At 41.5% G+C, this 27,992-nt stretch overlaps 1 protein-coding gene across 8 annotated transcripts in view; it reads left to right on the top strand.

The window, feature by feature from the left end:
* EBF1 (EBF transcription factor 1) overlaps positions 1–27,992 on the top strand; it is a 323,717-nt gene that overhangs the window by 263,783 nt on the left and 31,942 nt on the right. For all 8 annotated transcript variants that reach the window (XM_032800487.2, XM_032800489.2, XM_032800488.2 and 5 more), the window contains exon 11: positions 23,874–23,962. In XM_032800487.2, coding sequence (XP_032656378.1) covers positions 23,874–23,962 — 89 coding nt within the window. The remainder of the gene's footprint in view (positions 1–23,873; positions 23,963–27,992) is intronic.

Below are 27,992 nucleotides of genomic sequence, written 5' to 3'. Positions count from 1 at the left end.
TGCAGGATTGGACTCTATACTTACTTGAGCAAAACTCCCTTTGTCCTGAAGAGAAGTTTTAAGCAGATAAGAAAGAGGTCAGGATTAGGACATAACTGCAGCACCGTGAGACACAGAACTCATTTTATTGTGTCTGAGCCTGCTGTGTGTTAGACAGAAGTAGAAAAGATACACTTGTTTTAGTCACATAAAGAAAATTAGCAGTTTTATAAGCCCTGGAGAAAAATAATTATCTAGCAACAGCTGGCAGAGCATGTAGGGAATGTCTACACTGCATTTTAAACCCCGCTCTGTGGATCCCTGGCTTGTGGATTCACGTCCAAACCCAGGCTAGAGTGTCCACAGTGCATTGTAAAACTGGGTATCTCAGTTGTGCTAACGCATCCATACTGCACTAAGCAGACCTGATAGGTCTCTGGCTTGGACTGTGGCCACACTGTAAAATGACAGCACATGGACCCAAATGTTGACAGGACTCAGGCTCTTAGCCACCCCTCTAGCAGGGTCTCAGACCCAGGTCTGACTCACACTGCTTTATATGAGGACTTGGACTCAAACCTGAGTCAGAGCCTGGGCTTAGTGTGCAGTGTGGACATAATCATAGTGACTGGTCCACTTGAGGGTAACAGTCTACTACTGCTACCAGCTAATGGAATTATTCCTGTTGCTCAAAGTGGTAGAGATCTGTCCTTAGTATTTGAAAGTCATGGGCTTTGCCACAGACTTCATGTGTGACTTTGAGACAGTCACTAAGGGCTTGATCATACACTCACTGAAGTCAATAACGAAACTCCCTTTGACTTCTGTAGGACAAGATCAGGGCCTTAATCTCTCTGGGCCTCAGTTCCTAGGAGTAAAGTGGTACTTCCTTTGTGCTACTCTTTGCCTCTTCTCTAATTAGGTCCCTGTTCTGCAAGTTGTCCACCTACCTGAAGTGCTTTGCAGGATTATGGTGTTAGACTGTAAACTCTTAAGGGTAGGAGCAGTGTCTTCCTATTACAGACTATTTGGTGCTGGGTGTATATAAATGCATAAAACGTCAAAACCCCAATATAAATCTGTAAGACTTGCATTGTCATGGTTCCAAAGATACTTTTTGATGAGATTTTCCTAGGGTTTTTGTGTAGAGCTGGCATAAATTGATGACATTTCCCCCCCCAAAGATTTGGGCAAAATTTTCCAACAATTCATTTAGCCCTCAAATTTCACAACTCCCAAACTGTCTTCTTCCACCAAATTCAGGGAGAGGATTAAAACATTATTTGTGATGCCTCAAAAATCCTCTTTCTACTCTTTCTTGAAGCGTTCTTCAAAATCACTAGTGGTATTTTTTTCCTGGGAAAAAAGCTGGCTTTTGATTTTTCACAAGCACATACTGAAAAATATTTTGCACTGCAGTTTATTGACAAACATGCATCTTGTTTATGGTTAGTTTGCAGAAGTTTTGCAGACAAATGTGCACAAAAGAAAACAGCTCTGGTAAATACCTTATTCTGACACACATTGCTGTACAATTAGGTGGTATTTTGATTAACAAAATCAATGCCAATGATTTATGCCGCCATCCAGGCAAAATATTTAAGCATATGCTTAACTTTTAACCCCCAAGTAATCCCATTGAAGTCTGTGAGACTTGTCATGTGCCTTGTTTTGCTGGATCAGGGCCTGGTTTCCCAGTTCTGCAAATCACTCCATCTGGAATAGTGCTCTTGTTTGCCAGGATTTAACTTTTTTTTTTAACTGCCGCAAACCTCAGCACAGAGGATGATGTGCACAGTTAGAATGCTCCCCTACGTGCAGTCCTGACCAAAAAAAAAAGGGCTGACAGTGTAGGTGTTTCAATGTAACAAACATACCTGGTTTCTTTGCAATGGTACAGAAGATCAATAGATCCAGTGCAAGGAAGGAGATGGCATCAGCTTTCACACGGTTGTTAAAAAGAAAAGTTATATGAAAAATCCTGCATAAAACTAGGGACACAGTGGTGCCTCTAATGAGCCTCAGTGTCCCTCTGGGTACTTTATCCATCAACGGCAATTCCAGGGTTGCTTACACTTTTCTCTGCACCATCTAGCATGGGTGGAGAAAGTGTATTGGCCTGGATGGCCCACTGAGCTGGACATAGTGTGGTAATACGTAAGTTCCTCCAGCAAACTCAGGGTACGTCTACACTGCACGATTATTTCGAATTAGCTTAAACCGATATTACAAAACAGATCTAATAAAATCGGTTTAGCGCGTCCACAGTGGGATCCCGAAATCGATTGTTTGCGTCCATGGTCCAAAGCTACCATCGATTTCAGGAGCGGTGCACTGTGGGTAGCTGTTCTCCGCTATCCCATAGTTCCCACTTCCGTGTTGAGAGCACAGTGCTGATGGGGCAGAAAACACTGCCCCGGGTGGTGCTCGGGTACAGCCTACCCCTCCCTTTGTGAAGGCAGCAGACAACCCCTTGGCGCCTTTTTCGCGGAGTGCATTGAGCCAACGCCATAGCACAGCATCTTTCCCTTTTTTTTCACGTGGTGTGGGGGGAAATAAACTGAGGAGCTGTTCCCTGAACCACGCAGACACTGTGTTTGAACCTACCGACATTTGGAGCTCAGCAAGAAATGCAAATAATTCAGAGACTGCTGTGGACTGTGGGATAGCTGGAATCCCAGTACCCCTCCTCCCTTTCATGAGCGTCCATTGAGTCTCTGGCTTCCCGTTACGCTTGTCACAACAGCGCTGTGTATCCTGGAGTTTTTATTCAAACGCTTTGCATTTCGTGTTCTGTAACGGAGCTGGAACAACAGATTGTCTCCCCATACAGCGATCAGACCTAGTATCTCTCCATACGGTCTATGCTGGAGCTCTTTTTCGATTTCAAACTGCATCGCCAGCCGTGCTGATCAGAGCTCCACGCTGGACAAGCGGAAATGTAATCAAAAGTTCGCGGGGCTTTTCCTGTTTACCTGCCGCTGCACATCCGAGTTCAGATGCTGTCCAGAGCGCGTCAGTGCTGCACTCTGGGATGCCGCGCCGGAGGCCAATAACGCGATTTCCGTCCACATGAACCCTAATCCGAGTTATCACTATCGAATTTAGCGCTACTGCCTCTCGTTTGAGAGGGTTCCGAAATCGATTTAAGGGCCGTTTTACTCGTATAATGACGACGTCGTGTGAACGGATACAGCGTTAAATCGGTATATCGGCCATTAAACCGATTTAAAGTCGCAGTGTAGACCTGGCCTCAGGCTGGAATACCTGTAATTTGGCCCCACAATCTGATTTAAAACACTTCTACCCTGAAGCACCTTCTCATGCCACGTTATTGCAGTACATACTGGAACAGCGGGTAACATCATGTACTGAGCACCTCCTGGGCAAAACAGATACTGCCCTTTCCCCTGCAGTCTATCACTTTTTTGTTTTGTTAGTTTAATGTAAAATATTTATAGGAGCCTTTTAAATGGTTTGAGCAGAGCTGATTTTCATGCACTTTGACAATCACTGGTGCATTCTGAAAGAGCAAGATGGTTATGTACACAGCATTTTCTTATTAAAAGATTTCCTGTAACACATGTATTCAGCTTGGTTTCCTTTAAACTGTAGCATGGTAAAATGGCGGGAGGAAGACGAGCAATTGTATTATCTTGTTAAATTGCTTAAAGCATGTTTAGACTTGATGTTTTTCTTACAATTCTTGTACAATTCCTTCCCCTGCCCCCCCGGCATCTTTTCTGCATTTTGTACTTTGTTATTCTTACAGTGCTAAAAGGCAAAAAACCCCAAACTCAGCTCTTTAATTTACTCTAAAAAGCTTGCCATTTTTTTTCTATTTTCTTGTTCAGACCAAATTGTGTGCAATATGTAGGAAATTGAAACCACATTTTTCACTTAACTGTCCAAAATTAAAAGTTATGAGGAAAAAGAAGCAATAAAGCAGTTACAATCTGGTCATCTATAATTATCTCTGTGGTTGGAGTCGTTCCACATTTAAAGAAAGTGACACCAAAAGTTTGTCAAGCTTTTGTCACCCTCAGAAATTTCACTTCTCTTTTATTATTTCAGACGATGAAAACTGCTGAAACTAGCATTGTGTATTTGGACATTATCTTTTTGAGAAAGGAATTGGGGATCTATTCTAACAGTGACAGAGCAATATTTACTTCCTTAGGCACTAATTTTAGAATTTCAGAGAAGTTAAATTTATTATAACAAACTGTACACTTTAAATTCAGAGTTAAAAGACTTAATTTCCCCACAGAGTCTATTTCTATTCATATGTTCCACATTATTCTTTTTCTCTAAATGTTTCATTACCAACTGTCAGCCAAGAAGAAATGTCAGTCCAGTGCCAGTAATCTTGACCCCTACCCCCACCCCCACCACCCCCACCCCCAGCTCTATAATTTTGCAGGAGCTTCTTTTAGTTTTGCATCTTGCCTTTTTTTTGTCTCTAAATTAAAATTAAGCCAAATGATGGCTGCCCCCTTACAATCAACTGTTTCAGACAAACCACCAAAAACAATTGTTGGTTTCAGTTATACTTAATCAGTTCAGGGAAATGAGAACTCTGCTGTCAATCAGATATTTCTTGTCCAAGGCCCAGCTCAGCACAAGCTATCCACAGCCTTTCAGGTTGGTGCCTTGGTGTATGTTGCAAAGCTGCCAGCAACAAGTTAGCTCTCTTATATGGACTCTGTTACCCTAGAATCTGTGCATGGTCTTTTAAAACAGGTCCTAGGCTGCTGCACAGCTCCAATGGCTCCCTTTAACTGGCAGAGTCCTGTGAGGGGGGAAGGAGCTCGCCTGTATCTTCCCTGTTTGTTTGGGGAATCGGCAACCTTTGAGCCGCATGGCCCTTCTCTGTTCCACCAGGGCTTATCTCAGAATGGTGGTGCCATTCAAGGTGATCCCCTGGCATAACATTGTACCCTTTCGTTTTCCCTCCACAGCTGTCTGTTCAGAGACAGAAGAACCTATCCAGTGTTATGAAAGGCTGTATAACGCACAGTGTATCCTCTGATTTTTAGTGACCACTGGCCATAGTCCATAAGCTGGACAGACTTGCAAACCGCTGGCAAGGGATGATCTCTGTTCCAGCAGAAGGATGGGCTGGTGGTTAGGGTGCTTGTCTGGTATTCAGAAGATACTGGTTCCCAGGATGCCGAATCCCAGTTTTGCCACAAATTTCATGGGTGACCTAGAGTCAGATTTTCAAGGCATTTAGGTGCCTAAAGATGCAGACAGACACTTGGTGGAAATTTCTACTGCACTTACTTGCTGAATCCATTGGGATATTCTGTCTGTTGGTTCCCAATCCCAATTCCCTGCCTATAAAAGGAAGATACTACAATGTGGAACTGCCCTATTTTACAGGTGTACTGTGATGTTAACTAGATTGTGAGGAGCTCAGATATTAAAGTAATGGAGGCCATGTAAGTACCTGAAATAGATAGATGGGTGTTACTTCACTCTTGCTGTTAGAAATAGCTTCTGCAACATCAGACCTGGGGAGAGTCCTTGCATTCAGGATATGTCCACACTGTGATAAAATAAACGTGTGGCACCGAGTCTGAGCCCAGGCTCCAGCTAGTGTAGATGGTCCAGCTCAGGCTAGAGTGCAGGCTCTGAGACCTGACGTGGGGGGAGGGTCTCAGAGCCTGGGCTCCATTGAGCTGGAATGTCTATACTGCAATTTTATAGCCCCGTAGCCTGAGTCAGCTGACCCAGGCCAGCTGCAGCTGTGCCATGGGGTTTTTTTTATTGCAGTGTAGACATACCCTGAGAGGTCCGGTGGTAATCAAATCCTGTTTGGGCTGCATAGGTTCTGTTGTTTAAGAAGAATTCAGACCACATCACATAATGTGACTGATAATATATTGGGGGTTCAAGACCCTTGTGGACAATGAATAATGTCCTGCAAGTCTAGTGATTATATGGACCATTCCGTAATAAAAGTCAGCCTCAGGTAGTTATTTATAGAGGGATTTATTTACTTGAGATCAAATTCTGCCACCTGATATACAACTTCTGTGGCAGTGAGTGCTGTATCAGAGTAGCTGAGGGGAGAATATTGCTCTTAGAAGATATATAGTGACTCACAATGTAACAAGCTTTGCAACAGATTTCAGATTAGTCCCCCATCTCTCCATCCAAACTGTTCGGTTTTGGGATATTTTGAATGTGGTTTCACAAATGCATGTGTTTGTTCTAGAGCCCAAGAGATGACCATTTTTGTATGCATGATATATATAATGTAGTGTTATGACAAAGTAAGGGTGCTGCAGTCTGTAAAGGTTTAATAGGTTCCTGCCTGGAGTGGATGATAACAGCTGTGTCAAAGGAGAGCTAAGGGGAAGGAGGGGTCTTTGCTCCTCTGTGCTGGTTAAAGCAGGGAAATCCTATGGGAATTATCACCCACGGTTTTTTAGTTTATTAGTGTTTTGTTTTGCAGGTTGTAACCAAACCCTGAGGAAAGAACCTTAAAAGACTAATACCTGGAGCTTTATTTCCCTTTGCTGGCTGGGGAAACTGCCCACTGCTTTACCAGGATATTAAGTTCTCTGCAGGAGAGTCCAAATAATAGTTTGGAGATGCATGCTCTGACTCACACAAGCATACGCTCATATGCGGCTTCAATTAAGACAGGGCCATTATAGTGCAGGATTAAGAAATGATGAAACTTTCTCACACAATTTAATACAATCAGTTTTAGTGTTTAATCTGTCACCGAATGTTTTCAGTGTCCATTATTTTTTTTTAATCATCTAACTACAACTTGGATTCATTTTGCATAATTACCTTTGCCACTAAATGTATATCACCTGCTCAGTTAGGGAAGAGATTTCGGTGAAATCTGGAAATCAATAGTAATAAAGTGAGTAAAAACTGACAGTAGAATCTACTGTCCTGGTGAACTGTTACAAGTGATCTCTCCCCACCTTTCTGTAGCCAGGTGCTGCATCTAATGTAATGCTGGAATTGCACTGGCAGCTCCAAAATAAGCAGGGCCCTGTTGCTCTGAAATGATCTTTGAGTGCATAGCAAAACAATAGATGCTTTAAAATCAAAGAAATTCTCCAAAGCTCTTTTTCTGCACCATGGCTTCAATTTCTGCTTGATTTGCACAAGTATTTGTGCTTGAGTTGCACCATCAGTTGAAACACGTAGCGCCAAATGGTAGGCTGTTGCTGCTCGAGCGTGCAACACAAGGAAATGGTGCAAAGAGTGCCTTCTCCTTTCCCTCCCCCAATCCATTGCACAATTGGAATCCTCAGAGAAAACCGACTTTTCTCTCATTCGTGTCTTGTCATTCCATTAGCTTCAGTAGAGGACGATGATGCCCAGCAAATGTCTGTGTGCTCTGTCCTGTGCAAACGGGGTGGGAAAGAGGTCAGGGTGTGTCCCTACCTCACAGCCAGCCGGGTAATGGAACAGATGTTGAACCTTCTTCAGGAGTGTCATGGCAACTGCACTGTCCTCCTGGCAGGTGCTCCAATACTCAGGAGAAGGGTGTAGGATAAGAATTCAAAGAGCAGAAATGCAGGGCTGTGTCTTAGTGCTTTAATTTAGCCCCTCTTTATATGCAAAGCTGATTTCATCTTCTGACCTCCAAAGTTGGGTAATGAAACTCATGCATCTGATCTAATCGGTATGGTCCATTGGGAGCAGGAGCATAAATCGATGTATTGTTGGAAACTCAGCTGCCTGTGAATTGCAGCATTATCTGAGCACCTCACAGTGGTTAATGCATTTATTCTAATTACTCCCCCCGGGAGGTAGGGAAGTGCAATTGTTCCCATTTTACAGATGGGTAACTGAGACCCAGATCCTCAAAAGCACCTGACTCCCAATGATTTCAGCCGTAGTTAGGCAAGTTTCTCAGGCCCAAATCCTCAAAGATATTTAATTGCCTAAGGTCAAACTGGAAGTCTGCAGCAGAGCAGGGAATTAAACCTGGCTCTCCAAGTTCCATGTAGCATCCTAACCACTGAACCATCTTTCCTCTTCCTCATGTTTATGCAAATAATTCTGTACATAATGGGCAATTTTCATTTCTAAACACGTGGCCCACTGGAGATAAAAATCTATGTATATAATATACTATGATTTCTATGTATGATCTTTGCAGTTCAGTTATCTGTATAGTTTTTTTACACAACGATAGTTCTGTTTTGTTATCCTGAGAGATGAAGATTATCTAACAATTTTTAGGCTAGAGTTATGCTGTGAATCACAGGACAGGTTTTACATCTTTATTTAAACAGTGCCTCATCTTAGCCTACATTTAAGAATGATACAGTTGCTGTGCAGATTAAAATAATTTTTGCTAACTCATAATTTGAAATTGAATACTAATTAGTTTTAGCGGGTTTTTTTTTGTTGATGTTCAGTATTCACAGCTTTGGGCAGTATTTTTTGATGCACAGTGATGTGTTGACATTGTAGTAGTCATTAGAACTGGGTGAGAAACAGGAAAAAGACTTCTGGAGCTAATTAGAAGTTGCCTCCATTTTGTCAAGTTCATGACTTGTCCATTTTTCATGACATTTTTAAACCAAAATTTTATTAAAATCATTAAAAATTTTCTGTTTAACTGAAAACAGATTTTCTTACCAAAGCTGGATTTCAGTCAACAAAATTTCAATAATACATTTCTAAAAAAAATCAATAAAATTTTCAATAAATATTTGGGACCTTTTTATTAAAAATATCATGAAAAATTTCATATAAAATGGAAAATATTGATAACAAAATGTTCAATGGGAAAATTGTTTTTGAAAAAAGGCTATTTTTTGACCAAAAATTCTCCCTTTTTAGTGCAAAACATTTCAACAGCTCTAGACTAAATCAGTCCATCAAGAGGATACCTGTAGGTGGGTGAACACATGTGGATAACATTGCTAATACCTACTCAATAGCAGAGAGGGGTGTACTGTGTATCAAATAAACAGTGCAAACTGGACAATCAACGATGTTCATTTCACATACAACATACATCTCTTTATGTTCATCAGTGGCACCAGAATACACCGATCATTTTAGGTGGGTCAGCTAGATAAGAAAACTTATATCTGAGGTACTGTAGCTTTCCCTCTTCTGTCCTCTGGTTCTGCCATGTATATTCTAGATAATAAACCATGATGGCGGGAGTGAAGTAAGACAAATGTTACCAGAGTGAAATGTGCAATTATTTTTACTGCCTCACTTATTGTTATTCATTTTCTCTTACGTCTGTGAGGCTCCAGTTTCCCGCTTAGCGTCCTCTCTGTAGGCACATTTCAAGGCTATTTAACTAGTATTCGAGGGCAGAATTGCATTATTTGTTGATTCCTCTGCAATTGACTTGGCAAGGTGATCTTGGTGGTGACAATTTAGCAAGTGCAGCATTATTTGTCGTGTTCCATGTTTGGCCCCCAAATGCTCATTTTGTCATGAACAAGAAGTCTTAATACGGCTCCCTTGGCCCTATCGGCCCCCCACCCTCCCATTGCTGAATCTCGCATTCCTTGTAAGCACAGCGCTGAGATGAGACTCACCAGCAGAGCTTCTGTGCAAATGGGTCATTAATGGTTTGTGAATCTGAAGATGGTTAACTCATCTGTGCAGTCAATTAAGATGAGTTTTTCAGTTAACAGGCACCCTGGGAAGAAATGAGTTACTTTCATTTCTGGGATTATGAGCACTTAATGAAGAAAGCATATCAGAATTCGACCCAGGCTGCACAAGATAACCCCAAAATGCAACATCGTGGTTTTTTGAAACTGACTAAGAAAAACTTGCTGGGTGAGAAGGAGAAAGCAATGCTTATCTGAATTTTCCTGTGGGCGATGAGCAATGGAGAACTGAGCCATGGGCCATGAATTAAAATGGCTGCACATGCAAAGGCAAAGGTCACTTGTTAATTTTCTCAACCCACCATGTCTAGGTGAGAAACAGGAAAAAGACTATATTTCAGAGTTTCCTTTGGTTAAAAAGATTGCCATGGTTTTGCTCTTGGGATAGTTTTTTGTAAACCGAGGCTACCAGTTGTAAAGTAGGTGCATCTGGTTAAAATTCAGTGCCAACCTTTTGCCATCAGGTGGGCATATCCTGAAAAATAGGCCACATCCTCAGCTGGTATTAATTGGCATAGCTCAAGCAAAGTTAATAAGGCTGTGTTAATTGACACCATCTGAAGCTCTGGCCCAGTTATTTTAAGTTCTGTCTGGGTTGGACAGAAATCCCTAGTTAATGAGCCTGTGGAGTCTCCTGAAATGTGGAATGTGTATCATCCCAGTTCTTTGTGTTTCTCTCTCCATTGTTGGAGCTCATTGAAGAGATGCCCTGAAAGGGCCATTTATTTTATTTTTTTTAGCACAAACACATCTCTTCTGTATATTGTGTCATCTGAAAATCTACTTACCCAAAGCCCAGGAGCAGAAGTGATTGTTGGTGTTTAAGACTGAATAACTTACTTCCCATATCATCCTCAGATGTGTAACTGATAGAGCGCTAGCTAGCTATATGTGTTTTTACACACACACTTGATAGCGTAAAGGTAGCATTGCAAACTTTAGCACTCAGGAACGTTATGTGGATTTGAAACAATCCCCAGAGAATTTTGGTTCTCTAAAAAATAGTATTTAGCAGCTTTTAACAGATATAATCCATCTCCCTTATATTTTCAAACCACTTAAAGGAAAACTGCTGCCATCTACTCTATAGGAAAATTTGATTTGCCATACCAGATCAGACCATTGGTCCATCAAATCCAGTTTCCTGCCTTTGGCAGGTATCCTGTAACTGATTACATAAATGTTTCATGCCAATTTAACAGTGCTGTTCAGGAAAGGGAATTTCTCCCTGACCCCTACAGAGAGAGATCCATTATGCCATGATACAGGAGATTTGAGAACACATTGGTGACCTTAGCTTGCGGTACTGCAAATATTAATGATCACAAAATTATCCAGGTCTTTATCAGCTCCAATGACAGTGTTTGACTTGATAATATCCTGCAGCAGTGGATTATACAGGCTGAATATACAGCTGTGTGAGGGAACATTTGTTTATTCAACAGTCTCCAGCCATTAATTTAATCCAGAGTCTTTTCATTATCTTAACGAGACATTGGTTAGTTTTCACCATATCCTCCTTCATTTTAGATTTCTCATGCACGTGTTCTCTAATCCCTCTCCTTGCCACAAGAAATGATTTTTGGGGGGGTCTTTCATCATTCTTCAATTTCCACCATACTCCCACTCTTCTTTTTCTGTGGACCACTGCAATTTGCACCCTTTTTACATTGAGGTGAACAAAACTGGACTCGCTGTTCTAGACATACTGCTTATTGTCATCCGATAAAATTCCTTCTAATGCTGGCATGACTTCAAAGGCACTACTAAATCACACAAGTGTGTAAGTGTCTTTGCTGAATGGGGCACTCAATTTTTTACAAGCCAAAGTTTCAGACGCAGTTATAGAGCGATACGACAGCTTGTTCAATTTAGAATTGAAAAACATGACTCTGTTCTTTTAGCCCTTCCCCCACAAAGCACTTGGCATGCAAAAAGGTTTCTGTATTAGTTCTGCAGTTCTTGTACAGTCAACAGACCAATATCATAAAACTGATATTCCTTTCAAAAGTTGAACCTGCTTCACCCTGCCACTCCTACACCCAGGCTTGCTGCTGTTGTGTACGGATCCTGCTAATGGGCAATGTCAGGTGGTGGAGGCGGTGGCTGCTGCTGCTAAAAATTGCATGTTGTGTTGTGAAACTCTCAAGGGTCTTGCTGGAGAAAACTATAATTTGATGGCAGCAACAAAAGCATGTTAAAGGGATGGTCCCTAATGGTGGGATCCAACCAATAGAAGTGTATTCAGACTTCCATTTCAGTTTAATGCAATAACTACCCTACTCATTAACAGATGTATCACAAGATTTTTCATACATTTCCTTTATCCATCTCAACTGTTTGTTCATTCACTCACCATATGAGTCTATAATAAGTAGTATATACACTTAGGGCCGTTCTCTATTTTCACATAGTTGGTACTTATCTCAGATTTTTTTTTCTGGTAATTGAATCAAAAAGTCATTTTAAATCACAATAGACCTGTCTGAAAAATTGCTAACTCAAGTTCTCCTTGTGCCACAATGTAGCAGAGTATGGAGACTATAGATCCTGAAAAAGTCCAGGAGATAAGAAACGTGTGTGGGTAAAACAAAGTATGTACTGATAAATCTCGCTTTGGTGCATAAAAATTGGAGCCTCTAATTGTTGTGCGCTCTCTCTCTCTCTCTCACACACACACACACACACACACACACACACACACACACACACACACACACACCTCTACCTACCTACCTCTACACCGCCAATACCTCTCCTTTCCAGATAGGAACTCATTTTGCTCCCAAAATTACCTTTTCCCCCACATATTTGGTGTCCCCTCACTTCTATTATTGAAAATTATTGACATCACAGATAAAGAATTTTGAATTGGAGATAATAGTGCTTTACAAAAGAGGAGAGAATCTCCCAGTGTTTTAAGGTTCTTGGATGAATCTTTGTTTTGGATTTCTCAGTTGGTTCTTTGTCCCACTTTGGGGCCTTGGCAGGTTGAGAGCTATGCCAGAGTAAACTATTCAAAAATAAACAGTTTTCAAAGGTGCACCATGCCGTTAAAATCACCAAGAACCAAGCATGGCTCTAATTTCAATCGAAGAAGCTTCTGTTTCAAAATAAGGGTGAATGGTTCCCTGCTTCTCCCTCCCCCGCAAACGCTGTCTGTCTGCTGTGAATGAAGTACAGGGCTATGCTTACGTGGCTCTTGCTGATTAGGAGACATTACCAGTGCTGAATATGGTATGCAGCCCGCTGATGTTGAGAGCATTAATTAAATGGGGGCCTGACTCTAGAATCTGGAGACTTTGAACTATGTCACTATGTTCAAAATAGGCCAGGGTGGTAATGGCAGAAAGTCATTTTTATCTGACAGCTGTTCAGTGGCATATGTCACATGAAATGTTGGCTTTGGATCAGTTCTTAGTAGACAGGTATCTACATAAAAAAAAAATCACTACTGGCAGCCTTATCTGGGCAGAAATGCTATGGGTAAAGAAGGCCAAGAGAGGAAGGATGTGCCAGTGGCTGTTGTGTTTAGTGGGGACTTGGGACAAGAGTTTAGTGGGGACCTGGTTCAATTCACTGCTCTGCCTCAGACTTTCCTCTTTGATGTTGGCCAAATCACTTAGGCTCATACTTTCAATGGTATTTTGGCATTGCTGCATTCAGGGGTGCAAGGCCTCAGTGACTTGGACAGCTGACTCCTGTTTTCAGAAGAGACTTGGGAACCTAAATGTAATTGAAAGTCAGTTGTTGTTTGCAGTATTGCATACAGGCCCCTGGACATTAGAGATCAGGCGAGTGGCGTGATATCTTTTGTGGGACCAACGTCTGTTGGGGAGAGGGACAAGCTTCCAAGCTGCACAGAGCTCTTCTGCAGGTCAGTATAACCTAGGCTCCTAAGAGTGGGTTTTCAAAAGTGCCTAAGCAGGTTAGGCACCGAAGTCACTTTTGAAATTTGTACTTAGCCATCTGTATCACTGAGGCTTTGCAATGCTGAGCACAGCAATGCCTAAATACCTTTACAAATCTGGGCCTTGGTCTCTCTGGGGTTCAGTTCCCCATATGTAAAATGGGGGTAAGAACACTCCAAGGGGGGTAGGGAAGATAAGTACATGAAAGATTGTGACACACTCGGAGCCTGTGTCAATCTGGAATCTTTTAGGATCATTGCATTCACTTGGGGGGGAAGGGGAGAAAAAATAAATTAAGATCATAGTTATGATTCCTTCATACTTTGCACATTATTTATCAGACCAGTTCAATAGTCATTTGGAGGGTCCAGTCATGTTTCCACCTACATATACATTTGCCCACCCCGAGTTGTCTGCATTGGTGAATTCATTAATTTCAGTTAAATTATTTTCTTTATCTAGTTGTTTATTTTTAATTTTTTCACTGTCCACTACCCCCAGTTGATTAAATTAAGTCAGCCACACAGACATGCACTTTTCAGTGAACATTAATTTAGTAGCCAGGGGTAGGATTTATGTCAATTTCACAAAGTCTAGAAGAATAGCTAACGCAGTATTGAGTTCTGGCCTGAGATAGGGCTAGTCAGTATTTAAGCTAAAAGGAGCACGCCATCTTTAAACAGACTTTGGTAAGGATTTCTTCGCTATTGAGCCTAACTCTGTGATCTCCCCTGCTGTGAGCCATAAGTTGCTTGTAGGCTTGTTCTGAGAGAGTAATAAGTATTGTTGTTTAGCAATTGTGTTGTTGAAATTCAGCTCCACTATGTCTGACAGTATTTATCTAAAATACTTTCCCAGTACGTGTTCAAGTTCCAGTAAACCGTGTCTTATTGTGCAACCTTTTCATTTTCCAGTGAAAAGGGATCAGCTCGTCAGATAAAAGCTACAAGCTGGAGTACAGGAAAAATGCGTGCTCAGAAAATCTGAGCATGATTGAAAACAAGATGTGTTAAATCAATGCAGTTTATCGCCTGCCTATTCCTGGCAATTGCTGTTCTAAGCTCATTCTGAGCACACACTAGATGATAAAAGTATAGTGTCACTGGGGTGTGAGGGCAGGGAAACATGTTTATCAGAGGCTGGTATGGTTTTTTCCCCCCTTGATAACAGTTATTGTCAAAACTCTTCGGGAAGAAATTGCAACAGTTATAGAAGTCAGGAATATTACTGCTGTTAAAATCTGAGGTTACCTGGAAGTCTAGAATTATAGATTTCCCCCAAATATTAGAAACCGCAGACAAAACTGTTTTAGTTATAATCACTTTAATACTGTATCATCCATTCTACAGTCAAAATGACCTGTCTGCTTTCTTCTGAGCAAGTAACCTTTTAATTATGTTGCATGCCCAAATCAAAGATAATGTTCAAGAATAAAGATGCATAGAAGCCTGGAAGCTTTAGTTTTCTCCAGGGATTTAATCTTAATTTAGACCTTTAATACAATTTCATAACTAAGCCTCCTGGAAGGTCAGTTTCATCCAAGAACATCACACACAGTTCACAGGAGGCTCATTCCAGTTGGGAGGGGAGGGGGTGCGCTTTTTCGTGGGGTATGTCTGCCAGTGCCCCACTTCCCATCTCAGATGCAGGGATGATGGAAATGATTGCTGGCATGTTTCCCCTTTGCTTCCCAAGTAGAGACTTGTCATTGGACTGACATCCAAGTGCAAAGGAAGGCAGAATTTTAAGGCATTGTACTGTAGTAATGATCCTTGACTTTCAGTAAGGGACATTGTGTTATTTATGCAGCCTTTGGTCTTGAATATTTCTTTTACCAAATGGCAAGTGAGGATATAAGAATTAAGTTCAGGCTAAGCTTTCACACCTTAAGCTCAGTGTGTATGTATAGGATAGGTGCAAAATTTTCCATTACGCCAGGGGTTCAATGGAGTTACTTCTGATTTACCGTTCTGTTACAAGAGCAGAATCAGGCCTCTTGTAATCTGCAAAGAGAGTGAACGAGAGATGGTCGGATTTGCAAAGAAGGGAAGGTTAAAAATAAAGATTTCCTCAAAGCAACCCATTAGAAGCTTGAAAATGTGTATTAATGAAATGAAAATAGGGCTTTTCCTACAGAATGATGGGTTGCCTCCACTCTTTCTCTCTCTTTCAGCCAAGACTTTAAAACAAAATTGCTGCTGGGCTCTCAGCACTTGTGAAAAAGAGCCTAAATACGGATTTTGGAGCTGAACCATAGGCACCCATTTTTAAAAATTGTGGCCTCTTTGTCTAACTCTATATTCACTCAAACAGAGTGGTAATCCCCTGAGATCTGCACTTTTTCAGCAAAGTTGTTTGCAGCAAAGTCGTATTTCATTCTTTCATGAGTTTCCAGAATACGTTCCAGACAAATGGAAAATATTTATCTGAAAATGCTGTTTCTGTCCTGTTGGTGGAGATTGCAAAGTATGTCTCAATTATCCCAATAGCCTCCTGACTGGAGTCAGTACCTAATGTACGTAACTTCCATGGGCCTTTCTGTTCTATCCACTGGCGCCTGAGCCAGTGCTGCCAGACTTTTTGAAAGTTTTGTTAAAGGATCCAAAAGCTTGTTTGATGCATGAAACCACATGATTTATCAGGTTGTTTTAGAGCCAGATCTCACCCATTGAGGCAAGAAGACAATTGGAACAGCGAAAGGCGAAGGAAATAGCTTGGAAAATGGCAAATCATGCAGTTTTTCCATGTACTCAGATTGCGGCGGGGTCATAGGTTAGCATTCAGAGTTAATATATGTTGAGGATTTTATCATATAAACACTGGCATTCAAGTACTGCAGGCATGGGAACCAGTGTATGAACCTGAGCAGATAGATCTTTCATTTCAATGTTTAACTTGCAGCATTAATTTGGGGCCAAGTCTTGCATTCCTTGCACACTCAAAATCACCATGAGCACCCTTGGAAGTGTAGTTGCAAAAGGAATGCCAGACCAACCACTTACATACTGCAGAAAAATTGCCACCGTTAAGAAAATATCACATTGCATAACATGCCTCTGAAGCTGGCCCGTTTCACCGTTAGTTCAATAAAGAACAGTCGCTAGGGAAACCCAGAGAGCCAGGTGCTAGTCTGATCATTGGATTTGGCTCCAAAATGTTACTTATTGCTTGGCAAACATATTGGATATTTGTTTGGACATTAAATTGCAATACAATATAAATATTTCATTTCTTAATATCTCCATCTCTTTCTGTTTCCAGTAGAAAAAAATGACATCATGTCACAGTACCGTTAAGAAAAGGAAATTAAACACATAAGAATGTATAAAGCAAGAGAGCCATGGAGCTATAAAAAGCAGGGAAATTCTGAGTTAGCCCTGGAATGGCCCTTCTAACACCAATTTTGGTTTCCAGGCGGTGGCTGCCCCTCCCACTTCCATTTTCCATTGCCTATGGGAATAAATACCCCTGGGAAAGTTAATAGAAGGGAAGCTTTACAAAAAGCAAGTCGGATTCAGAACAACAACAACAGAGATAGCCTGAAGGCTTGTGTGTTTTCACTGAATGATCTTTAATTAGCAAAGAGAACTCTTTGCAGGGAGATTTGCAAGATACACTTTTTCATTGGATGATGTGTTCTGGCTTTCCTTGTGGAACAAGGACAAAAAGCCGACAGAAATGGTCAGTTAGAGTATGCTCCCAATGTGCCATTTCAGAACGTATAACATCATCATGCTTAGTATTGCTCTGTCTGTGGACTGCGAGGAATTAGTGAGGTCCTAGAGGGAGAGTTTGAGAAGAAAAATTGAAAGGCTAGAGAGAGCAGTTGAGATTGCAGGCATAAGAACCAGTCAAGTAGAAACAGCTGTTTGGAAAGGCAGGGAGATGAGTTGCTGGAGGAGAGGACAAATGCACAGGAGAAAAAGTCCACTGTGATCCATGATTTTTTTTCTGAAGACATTCAGCAGTGTGAGACCCATCTGTATCAGAGACAGCCTATCACCTGTCCTCAGGTAGGCTCAGCTGAAATGCTCTTTGTCTCCAGACATTTTAGCAAATGCCTGGAAGTTTTAGCCACTGGGTCAAATGTCCAAGTGAAATGGGTTCTTCAGCCAAGTGAAATTTGTCATTGTTTGTCCTGTCTGTACTGCATATGTTTTGTGTATAATTTTTAATTGTTTCAGATGGCTGCCATGTGAATAGGTGCATAACCTTAGTCTCTGTCTAGACACACACATTGTCAAATTCTGTACACGCCTTTGGCAAACTGTGTCGTCAAGTCCAGCTGATGCCTTGTGTAGCATGTGGGTACCCCCCAGCACAGCAGCCTCTTGACGATGCAGGGACAGGGCCTGAAACTATACTGTCCCTCTGTTTACCTTGTAAGGGCAAATCCAACGGAAATGGGCTTTGCACAGGACACAGGGATTAAGATCAAAGCATCTTCTCAGCTGTGGTACTCCAGTGGTTTCACTCTGAAGCTGCTATTGCATTGTCATGTTGTAATGGCGTTCTTTTCCTCTGGATAGCCCCAGAGTATGTGTGAGGGTGGAGCCACTGGCCATGGATGGGCCCACCGGCCATGCTCTCACCACTTACCCAGCCTGCCCTGCATCCACTCCCTTCATGTCCTCCCCGCCCCCAAAAAGCCCCCCATGGTGCTACAAAAAGAAGCAATATGGAACACTAACACATGGCCTTTCTGCAACCCCTCTTTCCTGCTCCACAAACAACCAAGGCCATTCTGTTGGGATTAGGACCCTCTGCACCTGTGGAGCAGAGGCAGATTTTTTCCCATCGCTGGTAACCTACAGCTTGTTATGAGTATTCTTTGCTTTTGTTGTTTGAGATTCCTGTGTTCCTTGCCCTTACATGCAGCCTTGCTGCTGGCTACATCTTCTGAAGCAGAGAATGCTCCCACTTTATATAGCGAGGTGCCGGTTTCGTACTGGTTTTGCAACAAACAGAATAAAAGAAAAAATATGGCTGAAAAATAAGAGGAATAAACGAAGCCATGAATGCATGGGAAACAAATTAAGTGGTTTTGCTTTATGCTCTGAACTCTTTCCATAATGCTTCTATGTAGTGTGTGTTTGTTTTTCTTCAAATAATAATGTTAAAATGTGTCTAATTCAATTACTCTCTGCATCAGCTGAATGAGTTTTCCTTGGTGAAGAGTTCTCCTAGACTACCCCAAGCTATGAGTTCCATATGATATTTGAACAGGTTCTTTTAATTGCTGATATTAAGTGTCGATCACTCTGCCGCAAGTTGGCAGCATGGCTAGAGAAACAAATTCCTCTCTCAGATACATCAGACAGTCATTCAATTAACCAGCGAAGCTTTATTGACACAGTAGGAATTCATTATGTGAAATATTAAAAAAAACCCACCACCCCTCCCCAAAAAAATCTTCCACTGTCTGGTTTAAATAAAAAAAGAGAGGAAGGGACTTCTTAAAATGGTGGATTAGCTATACATCTTGATTAAAATGATCAGTTCAGTGATTGAAATTATAGTGATGGTGGAAACATTTTTTCTCAAACATTTAAGCAGCATTTTGGTTGAAAATCAAGTTGGAGGTGGAAACATGAAAATAATGCACACTCGTGTCCTTATTTCCTCAGACATTGTGAGTGTTTTTTATTAAACCCCTTCGAGTTTAGGACTTATGGCTTCAGATTTTCTGCATAAAGAGCTCTGTGGCTTATTCTGTTAGAGTTTAATTCGAAAGAAAGTTCTTCCTCAAGGGTTTAAGAAGTAATTCATAAAATGGTAAGAATAATAAATATTATGCCTTAACTCATAGACAGATTTTGTACACTTGGGTGTAATTTTAGTTAATTCACACAAGAGACAGGTTGGAAGTTTATTGTTTGAAAGTGAGAAAAATGGCTTAAATCTCATATTTGCAAAAATGATTATATTAGCTTAAACGAAAATGCTATTCTGTTAACAACTTCAATAAGCATTACATTTGGAAAAGTATTTTAATAAAAAGTTACCTGAAGTTCACTACAACTTCAGATATATAAGTGAGGGGAAAGTACTTACTTTGATTTATATGTCTTTTGGGGGTGTAATTATTGGCTTTTTACTCACCTATGTAAAACAATATACTTTTGTAAATGGATTTCTGGCCACTTTACTCCATTTTTAAAAAAAACATAAAAAGTAAGCCCTGTCAATCAAATAATTTTAAGGTTTATTTCCTCTTTAGAAATGATTGATAGCCTTTTAGATTTACAAGTTGACAAGTTAAAGGGTTCTTTTGGTATAATTATGTACTAAATTCACAGTCTTTCAATTTAAATGTCCTTTTAAAACCACAAGATTATCATACCTGTATTTTGAAAAGTGGGCCAGTCAGTTTGGGTTGGTATACAAATTACTTCCATTAGCCTTGGGACCTATTTGAATTTCATACAGTTTTTAAAGTTATTAGTACTTTCAATAATACTTTTTAAAAATTAGGGTAATGGGAATGCATTTTAAGTACAATATATGGTAGCTTGTTTTTAACGTATAGATGGATGTCAAGAATACAGATATTGACTTTATTGCTCAGACTGAAAGTATGAAAAAAGTCTTGATCCCCTGCCCTCCTCCACTTTATATTAGGACCCTGGGAAATGGAGTATATGTGTGGTGGACTTCAGATGTAGAGGCCAATCCGGCTCTCATTAAATTCAGTGCCAAAACCTTTCCTTAGGCCAGAGTCTGAGCTCGTGTGTTCACTGGTGAAAGTGATGGAGTTACTCCAAATTTTCACCAATGTAAATGAGATCAGAATCTGGCCTGTTTCTTTGGCATTTTGATGTAATGGAACAGGTCTGATTTGTAACTCCAAGGCTGGGGCTAAATATTTAAGCAGGCCTTTTGGTGCTGGAGGCAAAAGTTTAAAGTTGACTGAAATTACAAGTGAAATGAGTTTACTGGTCTAAATTGGAAGAAAAATGGAGGATGGCCCTGGCCAGATCTGTGGTGAGACGAGCAACTCAATTTTATTTTGCATTGGGTCAAAGATAATACAATTCAAATAGTTAGAGACTGAATAAGATGACAGATGACGAATGCTGCTACGGACCCGATCCTGTAAATGGCTGAGTCCACTCTCCCTCCCCACTGAAGAAAAACTGAAATCATTTGAAGTTAAGGGTGCTCAACACCTCTCAGGAAGCACTAAGTACCTTCTGGGATTGGACCACAGTTACTCTTTTATTGGTTCTCCAGTTTAGAAAATAGGCCCAGGAAATACTCTGTGGATTTCTAATGTGCTGAAAGTTTGGGAAGATGTGAGAAAATGACTAGTACCTCAAAGGGGAATTTCAAAACTGGCCTCCATTTATAATATCCTAGAACTTAGTAACTACTTTCAGTAAAGATGGAGAGGGGGGAAAGTGGGGAAAAAACTAGATTGAAATGCAGAAGAAATGTATTTGACAGAACCTAGCTAAAATCTTTTAACACAACTGCAAGAGAAATCTCGATTAGAACTGTAGAGATGTTTTTTAATGTCTCACAGTTGAGCTATTTATAATAAATAATAATTTATCATAAGAATTAGATACAGTTTAAGCTAGACATATACGCAATGAAGGGCGGTATAAGGAAATTGCTAAATAATGAGATCAGTGGTTTAAAAAATAAGTACATCGTGTCTAGATTTTTCTACAAAATTATATGGCAGTGCTGACAACGTGAGGCTAGACTGGGAAACAGAAACAAACAAAATATCCAGAGGACTGGAAGGCTGAGAAATTACCTGTTCTCGATCATGCAGTGAAATACTATGCTTGGATGTTTCTGCATGTCAAACAAAACAACATAGATGCAAAGTTTACAGCAGAATATAGGCTTGTAGAAATGCAGGGATGGAAGGGACCCCAAGAGGTCATCAGCTCCAGCCCCCTGCACTGAAGCAGCACCAAGTGAAACTAGACCATCCCTGACAGGTTTTTATGTAACTTGTTCTTAAAAATCTCCAGTGATGGGGATTCCACAACCTCCCTTGGAATCCTGTTCCAGTGCTTAACTATCCTTATAGTTAGAATGTTTTTCCTAATATCTAACTACATCTCTCTTGCTACTAAGCCCTTTACTTCTTGTCCTGCCTCCAGCTGACATGGAGAACAATTGATCACAGTCCTATTTAAAACCCCTTAATATAGTTGAAGATTGTTATCAGGTCACCCCTTGGTCTTCTTTTCTCAAGACTAAAATGTCCAATTTTTTAAAACTTTCCTCGTAAGTCAGGTTTTCTACCCTTTTATCATATTTGTTGTTCTCCTCTGGACTGTCTCCAGTTTGTTTACATCTTTACTGAAGTGTGGTGCCCAGAATTGGACACAGTACTCCAGCTGAGACCTCACTGGTAACACGTAGACCTCAGAACGATATTAGCTACCACATCACATTGTTGACTTGTATTTGGTTTGTTCTCCCCAGATCCTTTTCAGTAGTACTGTCACCTAGCCAGTTACCCCTCTCCCCACATTTTGTAGTTGTGTTGTGGAGGGATGCCATAATACTTGGGGAACATCTCATATTGAAGGCTGCTGGTCTGATGCTAAAACATTGTTGCAAGAGATATTTCAGGGATACACCCAAAAGATTCCTGTTATGATGCTAGAGAAACTTCCTGATTCAGTTTAATTGAGTAAGGGTATGAGAATCTGAGCCTTTGTTTGCAAAAACAAATACCCACTGTAGAAATGTGGTTGCCAAGAATAAAATAATTAAGAGAAATTGAACACTCAGCTGCCTAGAGTGGATTAACACCTGGCCTATTTGGGGAAAGTTTGGCCGAAGGGACAGAGGGATTGGTTAAGTTCAAATCAGTGATATTACTCATATACTATATGTGTGCTTACTGTAATAAACAAATATTGAAATGGCCTTTTATTAAAAATAAAAATAAAAGACGACTCTTGGAGTAAGGTACTACTCAGTGTGAGTAAGGGTTGCAGAATCTGACACTAAATCCATTGAAATGAATTAGATGGTGTGAATCTAGTCACAAGAAGATCATAGTCCTCATAATGAAGCCACCATAGAAGTCAATGCAAGGTGCATTAACAGTTCAGGAGTGGTCAGAGACTGAAATGGCAGAATGTGTTGGTTGGGACAGGCCAAGACGCGCTGACAACTGCGCTCGAGAGTGCTTGACTCTGGTTCCAGCCCAGCAGAGCACTTAAACACATGCTCAGCTTTAAACACGCACTTAAGTTCCATTGACCTCAGTGCTTTAAATTAAGCGTGAAGATGATAGAGACCCAGTACACCATGGACAAGGTGAATGCAAGGATTCATTTCCTGTTTTCACAGTCTTATCTCTGTAGTTTGTGCCCCCTAGTGGCCACACTGAACAGTGGTTCTGAACATTCACAACTAACACCGCAGTAAGCCCTTAGAATCATAGACTTTAAGGTCAGAAGGGACCATTATGCTCATTTAGTCTGAGCTCCTGCACAACGCAGGCCACAGAATCTCACCCCCCATTCCTGTAACAAACCCCACTTGCTTGAATGCTTTGCTGAGTAGGGATGGGCTGAAGCACATACTTAAAGTTAAGCAAGTGCGTAGCTGATATGCTGAATCAGCGCCTCTGTCAGTGCTATTAATGCCACATTCTCATGAGAATTTAAATCTTCCTCTTATTCCCCTTTTCCTTTGCCTTGATGACTATGGATAAAACCCTAAAAATGCAAATGGCAGTGTTAAATGAAATAAACTCGATAGGTGTCAGTTCAAGTGTTTGATAATTTGAAGGCTGATCCTGGACCACTGAAGTCAACAGGAATTTTGCAATTAACTCCAGTGGGTGCAGAATTGAGCCCTTGCCACGACAAAAGTGCACAAAAGTTTACAGTGAAAATGTACATGATCTCTACATACAGGTGGTAATGAATACATAATAGCATGTGAGAATGTGAGTCTCTTATGCTGTGTCCTTTTGTCTTCCAATCAAAAGGGACTTTCCTTCTAACTTGAAAAGAGAAACAAACGAAACGCAGGGTGCAAAGCATTTATCAAATGAATTTATCAAGGCTTGCAGAGTTTGCAATTGTTCCTTACTCAGGAGCTGTTTACAAAGCCCTGAAACTTTGCAGCAACCTTGTCACAGATACTTGAGAAGGAAAGTTTTTGTTTCTTCTTAAACCAAAGCCTCAAAATTAACCTCAAACAGTGCTTGAAGCAAGACTTCACAGTCATTGCTGATTTAAGTAAAAAAGAGCAACGAGAGATTTAGCTCTGATCGTTTTCTGATCTTGTGATGCATTGCTAATTGTTACCCAGCACGACTGAGCCTCCTTGCTTGCCATTTGTCATCTCATGATGTTTGTTGTCGTTTCAGCCCTGAACGAGCCCACCATTGACTACGGTTTCCAAAGGTTACAGAAGGTTATCCCACGGCACCCTGGTGACCCCGAACGCTTGCCAAAGGTCAGCACCAAAGATTTTTCTCTTTTTTTAAATATGGCAAAGGTGGGATTGCCTGGTTTCTGTTTGAAAATAAACACGTTGATCTTTACCAAAGGAACCCACCAGTCTGGCTGTTAATGTAATGTCCTGGTTTGGCATCGGTGGCAACTCGCATAGACACTCTGCCCAGAAGGTTCAAACCTTTGCTGCAGCCTTCTGGGACATTGCACATGGCCTGCATCACAACTGGAGCTAGCCTGTCCACTGCCTGGTGTGTGCTTAGGATGACCAGACAGCAAGTGTGAAAAATCGGTACAGGGTGGTGGGGTAATAAGAGCCTATATAAGAAAAAGACCCAAAAATCGGGACTGTCCCTATAAAATTGGGACATCTGGTCACCCTATCTGTGCTATGTCTGGAGGTCTTAAAGGCACAGTCCACTTCAGGTAGTAATGTGCAGGAACACTCCACACCATCGTGGGGTATTGTGGGTATTTGGGAACACAAGCCTTCTGTACATTTCAGCAAAGTTAGACCTGGATAACTTGATGGCATTTGTTTTAGCAGTGGCTGGTATTGCAGTCATATCTTGCAAAATTACACTGAGAACTCTACCACTGTATAAATCAGAGGAGCACAAGCCACTGTGAGTGTGTCATTTTCTGTTCAGCCATGTGTATCCACTTAATATAATAACAGTACATGCTGTTGTTTCAGTAACCCTGAAATAATCAGGCCATGTCTACACTACAAAATTACATCAACCTGTTATGTCGGCATGCAGCTGCCGCAGCTATTACATCGCTTGTGCATGGGTACACTTGCTTCCTTGTGTCGGCAGGGAGTGTCCTCATTGGGAGCGCTGGTATCGATGCAGAGTGCAGTGCAGTGTGGGTATGTATCCCACTGTGCAACTTGCCACCGGCCAGCACAGGGTGTTTGGGGAAGTTTTTGCAATGCCTGTTGAGAGATGAAGTCAAGTGGCTTAGCGATCAGTTCTGTGCCATTCAAAGTCATTGGAAAAAACCTGCTATTGACTTCAGTCCTGCAACAGTAAGTGGTTGGGCAGAGAAGAATTGGGAAGTTCCAAGTTTTATCCTGACACCGATTCCCTCTGTACCCCTGTGTAAAATCTCTTGACTTTTCTGCATTAGTCTCCTGAACTGTAATATTGGGATAGCTCAGTGCTCACAATGGAGCTATGATAGCGCTTGTGAAGTGCTTTGAAATGAAAAAAGTTAATAAGCATCATCACGTTATTATGTACTATCTGTTGACACAGAAATGAAATTAGATGAGTTATTTTAAATGTCTTGCTAGCTCTCTGTTCTCTTTGATTGGGAAGGCTTCAGGCATTGGTGCAGGTTTTTTTGTTTTGGTTTTTTTGCCCTTCCTTCCTGCCTCCTGAGAAATGAAAAGAAAACATGTTGTCCTGGAGCATGGTTTTTCATTGGCTTCATTTGCCCTCAAACAAACTTTTCTTCTACCGCCCTCTCCCCCCATCCGCATGCTTTTTAGACAGGTTTGCAGCATGCTTTTGTACCTAGGACTGCATTCTCAGAGGTGCAATCCTCCCTAGGGATAAATAGCATCCTACTTTTGCTTGAGCCTTTTGTGAATGCAGCATATCTCTGCAGCCAAGGATGCCCACGGAGAGAAGCTGTTTGCCAGAGAATAACAAGATGGTTCTGATGCACTCTGGATTTGCAAGCCTAAAGGGTGCAGAAGTCAAAAGATTGTTCTGGATTCAACTTTCCAACTAAATAGCAGAGCCTTGTTTTCTGTTTTTAAGCAACAGATTGAATGCAAAATAGGGCCAAACCTTTTCCACTTGGTTTGGCAGATTTAATATGGCAATGGGCTATCAATCTCCTCTCCGGCCATGAATGCTTATGGGTGGGCTACTGCAGGATGTGCCCTCCTGGGCTGGTGGTGTGATACGGCTGTGCAATTTGAGTTTGAGTTTACTGCAGCGTTGACCATACCAGAATCTGAGTCCTAGTGGTTTGCAGGCTCCTAGTATAAAGCAATGGCTTTTACTGCATAGGAAGAACCTAACCTCTTTGTAGGGCAAAATCTAATTTTGCTTATTCATCTACCTCTTCTGACACTCATCTCAGTTATGTTATGGCCTTTCTCATTGTGACAGCAAGGAATCACACTAGAGTAATTGGCAGCAGAACTTTTTTGAGGTTCAGGTGTGAGAAATACTACAGAGAATGTCTGAATTTCTACATGGTTAAAAGCAGCCCATACACAGGAGCTAAGTCCACTAATCACAAATTGCCTGAATTAGAGCTTTCCCACCGCATGCTAGCCCAGCAGGCAAGAGGGCAGATTGAAAGGGGGAGCTTTTCCTTCTCAACCCACAGGTTTGGCCCTCACTGCTGTTCTTGGCCATGCAGTCGTAGTGGTGGTGGTTTTGCAGAGGTTCAGAATGAAGTCTGGACTCGTTAGGTTTGTCCTACTTCTCGTGAGCTGCTAACTATTTGCACCCGGTGCAAATTTCATTGGCTGTGCCGCCTGCATTATTTTTTTAACACACTTTTCCATCCGTCACCTTCTAAGATGTCATAGTTTGCATTTCCTCCTCTGGGTAGTGAGAAGGAGTCGGTTTGTGGTTAGTGCATGGGGCAGAGGATCAGGATTCCTGAGTTCTTTCCCCAGCTCCACCCCTGGCATTCTGAGCAAGCCACTTCACTCCACCGCTGTTCCCTAGTGTTCCAGTCAATATAAAAAGGATGTTAATATTTCACAAAGAGTGCCTTGAGGTTTAAATAATTAATGCTCGCCGGGTGCTTTTAGATCCTTGAGTGAAAAGTTCCGGGGATTACTGAAATGTGGTCCAGGTAACCCAGCATTTTTGTGCTGTCCTATGTGTGTTTCCTCCAACTTGACTGGTCTTCTATGAAGTTGCTAGATCAAGGGAAATCATCTTTTCTATATTCCGGGTGTGATCTGAGCTTGTGTAAATCAGACAGGAAATTGGTAACTTCTTCACTATTTCAAGGAATAATTGAACCGCTGGATGGAACCAATGTTCCTGTAAGACCCTAGAGGGAGGCAAGGAGAGCATACACATCTTTGGCAGCTGTGTTAGAGACAGCTTGAATGTTGGGCCTCAAGTTCAGGACTCATTAACATGCTGTGCCCAGAGGCTGAATGCAGCAGGGGCTGGCACGTGTCAGCTTCTGCATTTGAGGCACTGATGGTTCATTCCCAACACTATTTGCTGGCTCCAGAATCCTAATCAAGGACTCAGTGAGTTTGTGTGCAGGCTGAATGCTGCGCGATGCTCTTCCATAGTCATTAAAACGAGGCCAGGGTTTGGCAGGATTCCACGGCAGACGATTGTCAGTGACTACTTAAATGAGAGTCAGGGGCCATCTGGCTTTGGATGTTAAGATGGACAGAAGCACCAGGAGTGAAGAAGGAAAATGGGAGGGGGGCAGAGAAGGGAATGAAGAATAGTGCTCAGAGCTTTAGATATTGGTTTTCCTATTTTTTAACCATTGCTATCTCAATGTATCAGCGCTTCCCGTATGTTAAGAGCCTTGTATGCTGTGCTTTTCCATCAACCTTCCCCACCCCCGCACCCCACACACACGTTTCCATAACTGCCATTAGGGATTGAAGGCCATTGTTCCATTAAAGCATTATTGACGAAATAGACATCTTTTAAGAAATGGAAGCAGCTGTCGTCCTGGTGAGAGCGTGATGCTGACTCTTAGTGCATGCTCTCTGCTCTGCAGGGCACCAGAGGAGGAATGGAGCAGCAACATCTGTGGCCCCAGGGATTGTGTTATCCTACAGTAGAGCTTTGGTCTCCTCTTGCTTTAAAATTGCTGGGCCAATTTTTCAAAAGGGCTCAGTACCCATCCAGCAACTCTCATTGAGAACAATGGAGAATTTGGGCTCCCTTTTCCCACTGTTGGTTACAGGAGGAGCTGCTGGGTGCTGAGATCCATGGAAAATCTGGCCTGAATTTTTTTTAAAAATGTACAGTTTCTGGAGAAGCAGGAATGGAAGCTAGTGGGAGAGGGGATGGAGA

This window comes from Chelonoidis abingdonii, chromosome 7, assembly GCF_003597395.2.
Source record: "Chelonoidis abingdonii isolate Lonesome George chromosome 7, CheloAbing_2.0, whole genome shotgun sequence".
In the NCBI taxonomy this organism is placed as follows: Eukaryota; Metazoa; Chordata; order Testudines; family Testudinidae; genus Chelonoidis; species Chelonoidis abingdonii.
The sequence above is the reverse complement of the archived record's forward strand: the minus strand, read 5'-3'. Positions and strand labels throughout refer to the sequence as shown.